The following is a 15,079-nucleotide window of genomic DNA, read 5'->3' on the forward strand; positions in this document are numbered from 1 at the left end:
TCTAATTCATAAAATTCCAAAGACAGACACACAGTAGCAGGCAGTAAGTTACTAACAATTTGCTGTGAACAGAAACAGTTCAGTATCTGTTAAAGGAAAGTACATTCAAAGTTAATTTCAAATATTTGTTCAGAATATTTCTGTTAACAAAAAAGCAAAATAGAATAGATAATTGATAAGGTGAAAACATTAAACATTTCTCTTAACCATTAAAGCATTCCTAGGCATCCTAAATTGTTAAAGTATTTGTATAAAATAAGTCTTTGGTAGAAAACAACAAAGGTTTACACATTAGGCATTTTCTGTCTCATTCCTATGACATGTAATCACTTGTCTAACAAATTTATTTACTTTCAGTCTCCATTACTAATACTGAGGTCAAAGTCGTCAGCATGGTTGAAAGTTGTTGCTTAGCTAGAACCAACACAGACCGAAATCCTGATCTTCTGATGTCAGTGACAAGTTTTCCATCGAATTCAAAGGCAAACAAAAATTACCTTGGCTTTTCAACCATGGAGGTGTATTTACTCAACAGCTCAAAACCACCTCATGCCAGCTCAATGACAACTACGGTCCAGTGGTCTGATTCCAACAAAGTGTGTAAACTCTCCTGCTACCTTTGTTGCTTTTTAATTCACAGCCTGATGGACATGCCTAGACCCAAAGTGCTGAATCAACCCACTTGAGAAAGACAATGACCTGCTTACAGAAATGCAACTTACTGTTGCAGATGTCAGCAGGTTCACCTACATAACTAGCTTTCAGCATCATGCTGTCACTTTCCTAGTAGCTTCCAAAGCACTTGGTTCCTAGCTGTGGCAAGAGGTTTAATGTATACCAGTTAAAAGCTTTTTTATTTAGACATTTCCTGTGTGGTTTTTTTTGTTTGTTTTGTTTTCCCTGAGATATAGGGCTGTGCACCCTCAGTGAACAAGAAGCTTTGGCATCATATTACTATATATTCAAGAAACTAGAAGTCAAATATTAAGGGGGGGGTGGGGAAGCAATAAGCGCATTTGAAAGCTGTAGTCCACTAATCACAATTTGCAAGTCACCCTCCTGGTAATAACTGGCTTCAGAACTGCTGGTTATGCTACTAAGGAAACCAAAATAAAGACACAAACAATGGTAAAAATCGCATCCAACACAAGTAACTGTTGGTTTTTTTTTTGTAAAATATCACTTGAACCAAGGGGGGGAAAAAAAGTCAGTCTCCTACTTAGCCCCTTCCTATGTCCCCTAAATCTGTTTCACAGGCTTCTTTCAGAGGTTTGGCTGGGCAGACTAGTGCCCAACAGGAAAACAAGGAGGTTCCTCCTTCCTCCCTGTCCCCTTCTGCCCAGGTCTTCCCCTTTGCACTCGCCGTTCTGCTCTCAACAGCTCACACTCCAGTCTCTCCAACTGTTGATTCAACCTGCTCTCCCAGAACTCGATTAGATTATTTTCTTTTCTTTTGGTACAGCAGGGACTCCTCCTACCTTGCATTTTGCTTCTTTTTATGCATAAGCAATGTTGTGCTTTCTACTTAGACTGCTTGAATTTATGTAGTGTCTTTTCAGGAAGAAGGACCACCCTCAGACAGAGCAGCTTTAGGGCTGGCTTGTGTAATCTCAAGTGTAGAAAACACAAAGACCACATTACAGTGACAGCAGTTTGGCATCATTCAGCGCTAGCTGTGAGCTGAAATATTCATGCCTGAAGAGAATGATGGAACAGGTTATCCTGTATCTAGGCACAGAATAAGCCATAGCCAGGCTCAAATTAAAACTATGACGGGATTTTTTTGTTGTTGGATTTCATGGCTTTGTTTTTTTCTGCTGCCCCAGCTACCTGTGTAGCCAGCAGTAATAAGCAAACAAAAAGCATCTGGAGGATCAGACAGTTGTAAGAAGGGGAGAAAGTTACCCTTAATATGCTTTTACTAGCAGAAAAGCTCAAAGCATTTCCTACAGTAGGAGAGCCCATCTTCAGCAGAACATCCCTTCCTGTGCTTCTGCCAACACAGTGAGCTGCAGGAGACTGTGCTAAACTGTAACAAGCACACAAAAAAAAAACACAACAAAAGCATTTTGTCAGTTCCCAAATGTGTGTGGATCCAAGCAACCTTACTCAGCACATGCCAGCAAAACCTCTTAGCATCCTTCTGAGCTGAGCGGCAAGTAAATTTGAAATTGGTGATGTGTCTTTTTGACATCGAAGAGAAGAATGAGTGGCATTTGCATACCGGTAGCATTTCAAGAGGCAGGCTCAATTTTGCCAGAGATTTTTCACAACAGGATGTAATCAGGTGCATTTTCTGCATGACTAAACCCAGGGATTAAAGAACAAATATCTTAATCCCAGAACAAAACATTTAGACAGTGACTTTCTTAGCATTTGCAGGACCCTTACCCACCTAGAGTTAACTGGTAATTAGTTAATTTGAGAAGAAGATAAGCAATATAAAACAACTTTTTTTTTTTTTTAGAAAAATATTGAGAAAATTAAATTATACAGATCTTTTCTGGTGAAGCAAATATTGACTTGAGAGGAAAAATAACCATCATATTAGAGCAAACAATTTCTATTAATCTCTGTTGCCTGAATGTCTGACAAGAGCAGCAGTCAATCAATGACACCAAGCGTTGCAGTGACATTGTACAGTATGGTTACAGATGCACTTCTTTCACCACTGAACAGGTGGAGGCTGTTATCAAAAGAAGCACATACTATTTTCATCCTATCAATCATCAAAGCAAACGCCTATAACCTGGTATTAACAGCAATACTGCTCATGTTCACCCACAGAGCATGTTAAAGTTAACACTCAAGGAGTAATCGAGCTAACTCTTCCAGCAAGTCAGCCTGGAAAGGAACAAGTACAATCTACCACCTCCATTAGTTTTCCTCTTTTTGTGTGCATATGTATGTATAAACACACACACACACACAACTGCTGTTTCTTCTGGAGGGCTGGCTGTGGTAGCAACCAGACAGTTCTGTAAAAACACTTCCTGGGTGAGTTACCCCAGGCACGGTCAAAAATGCTGAAAATCTTAGTGATCTATCTAGACACCATAATTAGCCAGATACCTATATAAATATATATATATATATATATATTATTTTTTTTAAAGAAGCTGTCCCTCAGTTGCACTTGCACAGACGGGAATAAAACCATGGCCAAACATTATGAGGGCAAATTAACTAGCGTTTGTGAAAGGTTCAGATACAGTAGTGGTGAAAGCTGTAAAAACAGATAGCAACTTTAATACAGGGAGAAATCACAAAACAAATGCCAACATAATGCAGAGTAAACATTAACGACATGTTACTGGTTTAGACATTTTGCTGCCACAATATTTTCCCTGTCTGGCCTCAAAGGAACTTTGTGATACATTTCTGGCTGAATCCCAAGGAACAGCAGTGCCCTTTGGACCTCCCCAAGCCATACAGACCTAAACTTGCCCAAAGTGCACCGTAGGTTGTGTCAAGAGTGGCTTCCAGCAGCGACCATATTAGCAAGGACCTAACTGGGTCAACTCCTACATGTTCACATGCAAAAATTGCTGTACAATAACCTAGATCTCCAAGTCCTGATCACAGCTGGGATAATGTGCACTGCACAATAAAGGCTTGTCTGAACTGGAGAAAACTACTAAAAATTTGTCCCATTGAGGTAGCCAGTGCAGACCCACTGGAGTTAGAAATGCAAAGAGCTAAAGTAGTCATATCACTCACCGCAACCCATGTTTCTGATCCTGCACTGTTTAAATATTTGCAGAGCTGGACAAAAACACCAGAGGATAAAAGCTTCCCATTCTGCATGGCCCTGGCCATGGCCATTATTGGCAAAGGTAGAAGATGCGAATAAGAACTTCCTCCTGCATATAACAAAACACTGACTGGATGATGGATGAAGGACCAGCTAACCACAGTAAATCTGTACTTGGACACTGTTTTTCAGGCACTCACAAGGATAGCCCACGGTCTGGATAATAGGCAGCATTTAGGAATCACAAGACAAATACACAGGAGTGCATTTTTCTAGATTCTGTCTGTATCAGGTGTGGTGATCACATAAATGAAGTCTGGCTAACACCTGTGGTGAGGGTTTGAAATATATTATTTAGATGAAATCTGCAAAATGATTTTTAATGTGTGCAGCAGCACTCCCAGTCCTCACAGCCACGGCAATACTCCACAGTCACCACAGCTTGAGAGAAAAACTCTGTAAAAGTTGCAGAAGTGGAGATTTTACACTTTACGTCTGATTTTTGCTATTTCTTTGAATACTATATTTTCATATGGATTTTTTAAAAATGAGTTTTGTCTAGCACTTGGTACTCTGAAGAATTTTGGAAACATAAATCTGCCTTAGAATTACTCTTTTTAATGGCATTTTACAAAAGTGGTTGCCAAACCAAAACCAATAATGCTGTCTCCTCTCCTCCCCCTTGTTCCTGTCAACAGGGTGTTCATATCAATACTTAACTGGGGTCATTTAAATGCTAATATTCTTAAGCGCAGGCCAAGTAAGAAGAACTCCAGAACGAAAGCATCTAGGATGAGGGGAGAGCAGGCAGCAGCAAGTCTCCCCCTTTTCCCTCCAAAAGTGTGATCTTCAATGGTTCATTCTCCTGTCATTACCATCTCCACAGTGGAAGAACTGGATTAGCTGATTTTTATAAACTGTTCTATATTTCTGTCTTACAGACAACAGGTCACACGCTCCTCACATTATAGAAGCACTAAGAAATGAAGATTGCACAAAGCCCCTGTTGGACACGAATTGATGTTGGCAGCGATGTCAGATTAAGTAATCTATGCTTCCAGGTGAAGATTCACAGGAACGGCTGAGCCTGACAGCCCAGTGCTGTCAGAATAAATAAATAAATAAAATTATTTTCCTCCCTTCATTGGCTGGTTTATTTTCTGCCAGATTAGCAATATGAATTTGCTCACTAAGGAGTCAGATGAACACTGGAGCTGACCAAGTGTTGAGATGACCAAAAAGAGGAGCATGGACTATGCAGCCAGTAGCAGGGAAGGGTGGAAAAGAAGTACTTTATTCGGCAAAGACCTACTAGTTTAGTACTGTGCACATCTGAAAAAACTCATTTTCCATTTATCCAGTCAGTTGTGCTTGTATAACTGCTTTCTGGGGCAACACGGTGAGCTCATCAATGAAGGAGTTGAACTGGGTTGTGGAATGTTGTATTAAAAGTAGCCTTTATTGTCACTTTTAATAATCTAGACAAGTTTTCCAGTCCAGATTGCGATAAATATTATTGGCATAACTCTTCAAACAAAGAAGGACAGAAACAAGAGGCTGTGAGCGAAGGCAGCTTAAGTGTTTTGACAGCAGTACTGAAATACTCATCAGACTGAGATGGAAAAAAAACATTAGCAGGTATTTGAGCAATTGTCCCAAAAAGTGTTTTAAAGTTGGAGTAATTCCAAACCAATCTGTCTTCAGTTTTCCACTGGGCTGGTATACAGTGTTATCTCTGTAAGACAAGCCAAGAGCTAGTATTTCACTGAACAATACAATTTGTCCTTAAAGAATGCACAAATGCCATCTCAGAGACTTCCAGCTGTAGAGCAGCCAACTCCACAACTACACATGTTCAATAGCAGACTCCTCTCAGTTAAGAGGTAAAAAAAGAAAAAAAAACATACAAATACATGTTTGTTGAGAAGTTTGTATAACTCTGATCTAGCTACATTTATTATTTCCAGTAGGAAGACAAAATTGAACAGCCACCACAACTTGAAGCAAGTTTTTCATCTCTGATCTGCCCATAAAACAGTTGCATGTCCCTTAAAATTAAAACCAGACAATCTGTAACCGTGTCTGAGCAGCATCAACCAGCACGCTCCTGTGACACTGCTGTGCTACAATAAAGCTACTCAGCACAGCCACATCTATGAAGCAGACCTCTGAAGAACTCCCTGCCCAACAGCAACAGCAACAATTCTGCTTACTGCCAAGGCAGCTAGGCTTTGCATAGTCTCAGCTTTTTGGCAAAAGCTATCTGTGATTTCAGCCAAATGACAAGTGACAGAGACAGTGATACTGCCAGTTAAAAAAAAACAAAAAACAAAAAAACCTGAAAATTCTACAAGAGGTCTTCCTTTTTTTTCCTCCCAGTCATGAGATTATTTTTACTGATAATGACAAAAATAAATTCAGGTTCCTTTTAACTCTTTACAGCTTTCATTATTTATGGTCTGTGACTTGTATTTTCCTTTTCTTATAGGGACTTTACAAAAACTATCAGTTGGGTTCTTTTTTCCCTTTTAAGGAAGGCTGAGAGTCTGTCCCAGTCACACAACTCGTCTGACATGTCAAGGAAAAAATCTACTACATCTTTACCAGTCTTCTGTAACATCAGAATGACTGCCTATACAGCCATATTTTTTTTTTCCAAAAATATTAATTCTGGACTAGACTACGGAATAGATCTCTGAGTGAGTGAACTACATTATCTCAGATAGGGTAGCAAGGAGACATGACTATTTCTTCCAGTTTGGCCTCTAGCATTGCTTTCCTTCTGCCTTTTTTTATTTTATTTTTTTTTTTTTTAGCATATTGCACTCTGTGGGGGAAGAGAGCAGAAGAAACCCATCCCCACACTTCCCTTTTACACTGTCCATACATCCAACCAGACTGACATTATATTCAAATTCCCTTAACTAGGCACAAACTGGGCTTCAAATGTAAAAACAGTGCTAGAAGTGCTATGGAAATCCCTTTCTGAAGAAGTCTCTTAAAAGGAAAAAAAAATTTTGTGTATGCACACACACACCTCTTTGGTGATAACAGAGGCACCAAGTATAAGAAATGATTCGGCATCATGGATAATTACAAAATGGAATCATCATTTACTTGCTCTTCATGACCTAACTTGTCTTGTAGCTTCTACTATTATTTATAGGTCACCTGAACCACAAAAATAAACCTTAAAAACAACTTCTTGTTGTTGTTTAATAAGAGACTCACAGCATACTCTGGAAGCAAGAATGAGCCTAAAGGAAAACCAGCCATGAGCCACCTCAAACAGCAGGACTGAGATAGGTAAGGACAGTTTCTAAGACATGTTGCATCTCTGCTAATATAAATATATCAATATTGACAAGATTCTTTCCCAGCTTCACTAGAGTCCCATGCATCTTACAATCCATTCACCAGCAACCCCTATGGCTTTGTCCCAGCACACACCATGCCTACAGTTTCTCTGCTCTAAGCAGCAGGCACTCGAGGAGATCTGGCGCAAATTATGGTAACTACATGTAATATTAAAATCAAAATAATATTGAAATAATAATATTTATTGAAATAATAATAAAAATTTAAAAGACCTCTCTTAATTTGTTATTTTTCAAGCTATACTATCATCAGAAACTGGAAAGGCTTTTTTTTTTTAATGCATTTTATTTTTCTTCAACATTCAGGGATATAGCATACAGGAAGTTAAATAAGAAACACTGCTAGCTCTTGTCAACTTTTTGTATTACTACTTCTTTCCATCACCAGCAAAATGAAGCAGAGGTAACTAGAAACCCAGGACTTTACATTCCCTTGCTCTGACCACTATACTTTTACAAGCATCAGCTTCACTAAAATAACGAGTAAGTAGCACAATAAATAAAGCCAAGTATAAATACAGCATGTGCCTTTTCCTTGGTGAAAGCTGTAGCTGGAGTCTTGCTTTCCAGAGGCTGCCCACTAAAATTTAGTTACAGACTCAAATTATAACTTAAGAGCTGCCCCTAACATGAGCTCCACATGCAAAGAAAACCTCAGAGCAAACTTATACTGAGCATGATGGTACTTTTAATGAGCGCTGTTTGCCCCTTTGGGGAATATAGAGAATAAAGCCTGAATTAACAAAATTCATCAATTTCTAGCACAGCTGCACCACACCATGAACAGAGGGCCCACTCAGCCTGGGCTCTACCCACCACAGGGCTGTACCTCAGCTGTATTAACCCACGGGCGGCCAGGAAAGCACCCAGGGGAGCTCCACGCAGAGCAGCACCAGACTCACAGCGTGTGTCCCATTCCCCGTGGCCCCCCATAGGCTTCACGCCAATCTCTGGGCCTGGGCTCCAATATCAGAGCATAAAGAAGGGTGTTGAGGGGGGGGAATGAACAGGATGGACAGACCACATGCTCTTTCTGCACCCACTCACTCCCACTTCCCCTCTTTCTTCTGAAAGTCTCAAAATGAGCAAAAGCTGACTGTGCAAAACCAAAGTGGATATTTCTCAAACAAGTTAACGAGCTGGATTGGCTTTGTGAAGCATCCAGACACCAGACCCAATTCAAGGAAGACAGCAGAACTGGGCTGCAAAGCAGGGGTTAGCACACAAAGAATGGGAGAAGAGGACAGGGAGCTGGACCATCTCGTAGCAGCATCAAATCATTCGGGTTCCTCAGCTGTACGGTTGGATTGTAGACTTGTTCAAGCCAGGCTGGCCCAACAACAATAACTCAAAGGTGGGTAAGGTAACTCCACATTAAAGACACATGGCCCATCAAAGAAGTTTCCAGCCTTCCCTCAAACTTCTGGCTCCTTCCTCCTCCAACACATCCCACCCCCACGTTATGCTAACATAACTGTTTGAGGAGGTCAACCTACGGACACTGAAATGATCAGAGTTAAAAATACCACCAAGTGGCAAGTACTAGGAAGAGGAAGAGAAGGGAAGAGAGCTTTTTGGCAACCTGTTCAGCAGCACAGCCCCCAAGGCCATGCAGTTGAAGGGGCAGGCCCGGTATGGGAGCTAATGGCAAGGAGACCTTCAGCCAGGTTGGCCAGTTCAACCAGCATCTTGTGGGATGTCTCATGAATGGCATTGCAGAGAGTCCAAGGAAAAGCAGGACTAGAGAACATCTGAGAACATTTTACTGACTCCAGTTGGTTTTCCTTGACAGATTAGGGAACTCAAAGTGCTGTCAGTCCTTGTTGTCCCACTCTCTCCTCCATATATTTCCTCTTCTCCCCCTCCCCAACACCCACCCCCTCCCCAACCCCCCCCCCAACACACACTTTGTTCACTCACAGGACATTTTGAAAAGTTGTTTTTCTACAATAATCAAGTTTAAAAAAAAATCACTATTATTAATGATTCTTCCCCAGAAGTACTTTGTCTGTTGGCTTAGTGTGTTGAAACAACAAGAAGCCCAATGAGTGACAGACCCTGAAGTAGGAGGTCAGGATCAATAGCTTGAAGTCAGACCCGAAAGGGAAGCAGCAGCACCACAGCAGGTTTAGTTTGTTGAGTCTCTTTATGTTAGGATTTGCTCCTTTCATTAAATCTCAAGTTCTGTTAAACATGTGTTTATCAGACAGTGATGCACAGCATAAAAGTAGAAGGGAATGCATGGTGTAGCACAGATGTCCTTGCTTTACAAAGTCCCTTCACTAAGGGAGACTTGGAAAAAAACAGAAATACAGGTTGTCTAGGTTGATAAATATGAAGAAGACTGCAGTAAATACTGAGTGTTCATCAACATGTGAAGATGCTGGAAATATTTAGTATGAATCTTTGCTCAATGCCTAAACTAGACAGTGTTTCTCCCCACAGGCAGAAACTGTGAGAAATAGATTAGACAGGTAGATCAATCAATGCCTCTTTGGTGATACATTACACCAGTTACAAAAGAAGAAGCTGAAATTCCTCCAAAGGAAAGCCACTTAAAAAAATAAAAAAAATGCAATGGGACTCTGCTCATATGTCCAGTCTACAAGCCTGCCATGTGGTCTGAAAACTTGTGCCCTCAGACATGAATTATTACCAGGGTGTAAATTGCTGAGCATTTCTTTCAGCAGCAGTGCCGGCTTAAGTAATTTCCCCTCCCAGAAAACAGTTAACTATTAAACCAGACCAGTATGGTACAGCTTGGCCCAGCTCTCAGCTACAAAGCAATAGTACAGACACATCTGAAGGGTGAGGAGGACACTTGCTTTAGCCTTGATGAAGCTAAAAGCAGTGCTTTAAAAAAAAAAAAAAAGTGAATGTTCCTTGTCTGTTTCAATACAAAATAAAGAGCTTTAGCTTAAATACCTTTCACAGTGTAGAAGGTAAACCATTTAACTAAATCCATGACAAAATAAGCTACAGAGGCAGTGACTTTTAAATTGATTGTGATCTTCCTAGGCACATACAAGCATGACCATTCGGTAAATTTTTTAATTAGTTCAGTGGGAAGTGGTGGATAGAACTGTGTTTATACTTTTACATTAACTTAAACCTATCTTTAGTTTTAATTTATTTTGGTCCTTAAAGAAAAAGTATATGAATATAAGATGATTTGACTAATATATTAAAAAAGTTTTCTATTTATTAAAGTGACATAATATATGCCACAGATCACGTCACTGCAAAAAAATAAAGACCATAAACCCAAAATACTGAAGATGAAACCATGACATACAGGAACTCCAGTATACCACTGAAGTTAGGCAATGGAGATTCAAAGTCCAACAGACCATTAGCCACATAACAGGCTAATCAGCAAGAGTATGCACATTCTCCAATCTAAGGATTACTAGATTCTAAGAAGGTTTTTTGGTTGGTTGATTGTTTTTTGTTTGCTTGCTTTTGAAAATTCACAGTACATTTTGCATGGGATCATCACAGATGATACCATTTCTAAGGCCACTTACTGCTTTTGCTTTACTCCCTAAATTACTTACTTTCTTGAACCTGAGGGAACACAAGCACATTTGAGAGTGGATCTAAAATGATTTCAGCAACTGACTTCTGATGCCTAGTCCACAAGACTGAACATCCCCAAGGAATGTGGAGGGGTACCTTCAGCATGTTTATTTTCTCTCAGCAAAGGGCGTGGGAACTGTTGACTCCTCATATGTAGTAGAGGTTGACACTGACTGCAAAGCGCTAAAAACTCCAACTGGAATTCAAAAACCTACTTGAAACAGTAACTTAAAACATAATTTAATAGTGCAATAATCCAGTTGATATATTTGTTGTTGTAGCATCCACATTAAGAAAAGGGAAACTCATTCAGTACCACAGTCCAAAATTTCAGCAGTGGTTAAAATCGTTAAGATGTTCTGGTAAAGAATACAAGTATTTTCACAGATAACTTCTCAATTTCAAAAAGCCATTGTCATTTGACAAACCTCTGCCAGAACTGAAACAGTAAAAATGAAAATAAAATGCAAGCACTAGATTTTGCCATTACATGTTCTACAATGTTTTGAAAAACATTGAATTTAAAACACAGTTTTCATGTGACATCACTTAAATATCAGCCTTTTAATAAACTATCAATGATTTATCTAAATTCTAATGGGAAAGGGAGAAACTATGACCAAGGTCTTCCTCAAAATTTTGTAGCATGGAGGGTTACTTGTGACATTGCTCACTCCCCTTTCCCACCATTCCATTGTTCGGGAAAACTAAAAATACATAATATATTCTCATTGATAATGGATATACTATCCTAGCAGCAGAGAACCGTTTAGATTTGACACTTTGTTATCTTAGTAGTTGTAGAAATACTTCAGGCACTCAGAAAGACAGTCTATCCATACACCATATGGGAGAAACATCACAATTTAAGCAGAATACTTACTCTGTGCCACTTTCAACCATTTGTGTTAGGAGAGAAATGCCATCTAGGTTTATAAATTCTTGGGCAAAAGTAACATCCCGTGAATAGTTTGCTAAGTCTTTCAGTGCTTCTAACTTTGCATCCATACTAGAAGATTGGATCCTTTCATGGAGCTGCTGTGCATTTTGAGCCTGAAAGAAAAAGCATACAAAACAAAACCAAAAGAACTTACGTTACAATGACTATAACAAATAAAATGTTAGCGCAAACAGGAACCATGGCCATGTTTAATATTAATGATACTTAACATTTACATTCTCTGAAATGTTCAAGTAGCTCAAATGCACATTACTTTTACAAAATTATATTACTCATGTATTACTCCTCCATTATGTATAATTATTTGGATTGTTGCAGAATCATAAATTGAGCAACGGATAGACATCCCATTGTGGCAGTCAAAATGCAAGCATTACAAAATACAGCCTTTGGCTTGAAAAGTTAGTGTGTCATATCAATAAAAGTAAAAATGGAATAAAACAAATCACATCAGACAGTATCAGTATAGTAATGACAACATTTTTTTTTTCCTGGCAACACTTCCTTGGTTTAAGCATTTCTCATGACCTTTATTAATAAAGACCATGTACTGTCCTAAACAGGTTATGTCAAAAGAGCCCAATATCAAGCCTTCTGTTCCTTCCTCCTTCTCTTCTCTTCCACTTGCTCTCAATCAATTCAAAAACCCATATTCTCTCTAAAAAAAGCATAGGAATGATTACTTCCCACATACTATATTGCCACTCATACATCTTTGTGTTAATTCAATACCGCATCGATGAGGCTACTCTGACCATTAACACTTTAAATACAGGATGAGGAGACAGCAATATCCAAACATAACACCAATGATTAAAGAAAAAAAAAAAAAGCTAAGGGGATATATAAGTAAAGCATATTAAATTATGAATTATGTCCTTCTGTTTAGCTGTACAAATACTTTACATCTCGCAGTTTCAATCTGATGCTTTCACTTACCTAAACACAATTCCCAAAAGCATTAGTTAATAGCTAGCCAGTACTTCTCTTAGAAAAAGAATTCTCCTCATTATATGCAAATACTTGCTTTTTGTTTTTTGTTTTTTTTTTTTTTTTTCCAAAATTCACTTCTTACCTGCACTGAATGAAAAGTAAATAAGAAGCTATGTGCCATTGTGCCGTTAGGATTAGGAAACCAGATTAATGGTAAATTCTGTTCAGTGTTACTTTCTCTGAGGTTTTGTTTATTCTTTCTCAGCAAGAGAAGAAGAAAAATAAGAAAAAAAAAAAAAAAGGCTGCGCTGACAGACAATTTTCTGTTCAAGTAATGAATATACTCTTCACAGAGATGATCATCTCTGCACATGAAGGTCCTCAGATAGTAGACATTTTTAGTGGAAGTGAACATTTAAATTGAGAACAGAGGAAAAAGTAAAACTACTGTGTTATAGATGAAGTTTCCTATCAACATAATCTTAACTGCTTCACAAACATTAATAAATTAAATGTCCCAGTATCCCAGTATCCTCTGAGAAAAAAAAATGTTACTTCCCCCCCCCCCTTTTTTTTTTTTTTTAACAAAGAGAAAAAGGAATGTATGGTCGACACTCAGGTTTTCCCAGAACCTTTCTACTCAAGAGAAGCATGTACAGGGAGGAAATACTTTCTAGTTAATATAACTGTGGTTAACATCTTCAACTAAGACAGTATTGAAGATAAATAGAATATACTTTATTTTTGGGGGTTTCTATGTCTTAAGCGTTAGGTGGTATAGCCATAGCAGTTACATTATCTATAAAAGGCACAATCCTGTCATCCAAAACACCCCTTTGCCACCATAAATTACCTACTCTCAATTGGCTTGAGCTGTAGTAGAGAAACAATGACTTATATCTTCTCTCTGTAATGGACAATGGCTGTCTGAATGGTAATAATATACATATATATATATATATTCTCTCAAACATAAGCAGCTGGTAGACTAAAATGTGCCAAATGTGCCAAAGCCTATGGAAGAAATAAAAACAGATCCCATTAACTTCCAACATCCAGGATGGCCACAAAATAATTCCTCCAAACCATCTCCTTCTTTGGAGTACACAAAGGAAATTTTGATAAAATGGTATTGTACAATTAGCTACAAAAATTCCAAGCAATCACTACTACCGCATGAACTGAAAGTTCAACAGCCATCTCCTACCTCATCAAAAAAGCCCTACATTAAGCTTGATCTTCTCAGGACTCCCTGGTATAACAAGTGAGGAAGATCCAGAGAAGCAACGTATCCTCAAAATATTACTCTTTCTCAGAATGCATGCAATGTCTGAATTCTCACCTACCTCAGAAAAGAAGCACTTTGGAAAGTCTTCAGTATCAACCTAGGAGCTACATTCCCCTGACTTTGGAAATAATTGCTTAAATCATTTTGCTCATTAAGGTCTGTGCATGTCCTCCATCATCTGCCATGATTCTGGGAGTTTAGTACCCCTACTCCCCTCACTGTCTGAAGGCTACAACCCTACCATCTCTCCATGGGAAGCAGGTCTTCTTCTGAAGGCTTCTGGACCCCGTGAAAATGAAGCAAACAGCAAGGATGAACAAAACACTTGGTTCACTGTGACTGAGCAGCACTCCTGAGTTGCTCAAACAGTAAATCGGAGGAATTAAAACAGGCAACATAGCTGTGGCCAAACAGGTGGGGACAGTAATCTCACATGTAACACAGCAGCAAGCAAAAGAGGATATGTGAGCAGAGCCAGGAGAACATCCTCCTCCAAACCCTTTCACATCACATCTGTAACTGCTGTATGTCCAACACCTCATCTGCATACACATTAACAATAGCTTATTAATTGTCAAGTTCACCTTTCCTCTTGAGAAGGGATTCCTACCCCCACCACAAACACCTGGAACTGGGAACTGCTGCTGCCTATTAGACTTCCATTACATATGAATCAATACCCAGCTGGGAAAGAGCTAACCTTATCTCTCTCCAAAACAGAGAAGACCAGCACAGGGATGTGCAATTAACAGCTCACCTATACTGCAGGACAGCAGCAGGACCAGCCTTTCAACAGAGATATGTTAGTCCTAGTTCCTGTGAAGCCAGTGAGAGCTTTGCAATCCACCACACTAAAAACAAAATAAAATCGTAAATCTGAGACAGTTTGGTCTCTTCTACAGAGCACAAAATCTACAATGCAATGTCTCTTTGTTACAAAAGTTGTTCAGCCCTGTTTTAAGCACATAAAAGAGAATTTACTAACATCCCACACTTTATTGAACTATGTCATTGCTAAATGCCCCATCAGAAAAGTTTCTACACAGCTGTACTTGAGCTACATCAAACAAGTTTTGCACGCTACTGCATCCAGCAAACCTCAAGCCTTCTCATATTGGAAAAAGGAAATGGCAGAGCAGATCTTGATTAATGGCCTACACAAATATTTGTCTCAATAAAAACGTTGG

The 15,079-nt window shown here is 39.1% G+C and overlaps 1 protein-coding gene across 8 annotated transcripts in view; it reads right to left on the reverse strand.

Annotated features, from left to right (window-relative positions):
* Positions 1-15,079, reverse strand: part of ELMO1 (engulfment and cell motility 1) — a 306,907-nt gene that overhangs the window by 208,161 nt on the left and 83,667 nt on the right. For 6 of the 8 annotated variants that reach the window (XM_035552367.2, XM_035552364.2, XM_035552368.2 and 3 more), the window contains one exon: positions 11,594-11,763. In XM_035552367.2, coding sequence (XP_035408260.1) covers positions 11,594-11,763 — 170 coding nt within the window. Of the gene's footprint in view, positions 1-11,593; positions 11,764-14,649; positions 14,744-15,079 lie in introns of all 8 variants that reach the window. The other 2 variants (XM_050708683.1, XM_035552374.2) reach the window with 1 other exon arrangement.

This window comes from Cygnus atratus, chromosome 2, assembly GCF_013377495.2.
Source record: "Cygnus atratus isolate AKBS03 ecotype Queensland, Australia chromosome 2, CAtr_DNAZoo_HiC_assembly, whole genome shotgun sequence".
In the NCBI taxonomy this organism is placed as follows: domain Eukaryota; kingdom Metazoa; phylum Chordata; class Aves; order Anseriformes; family Anatidae; genus Cygnus; species Cygnus atratus.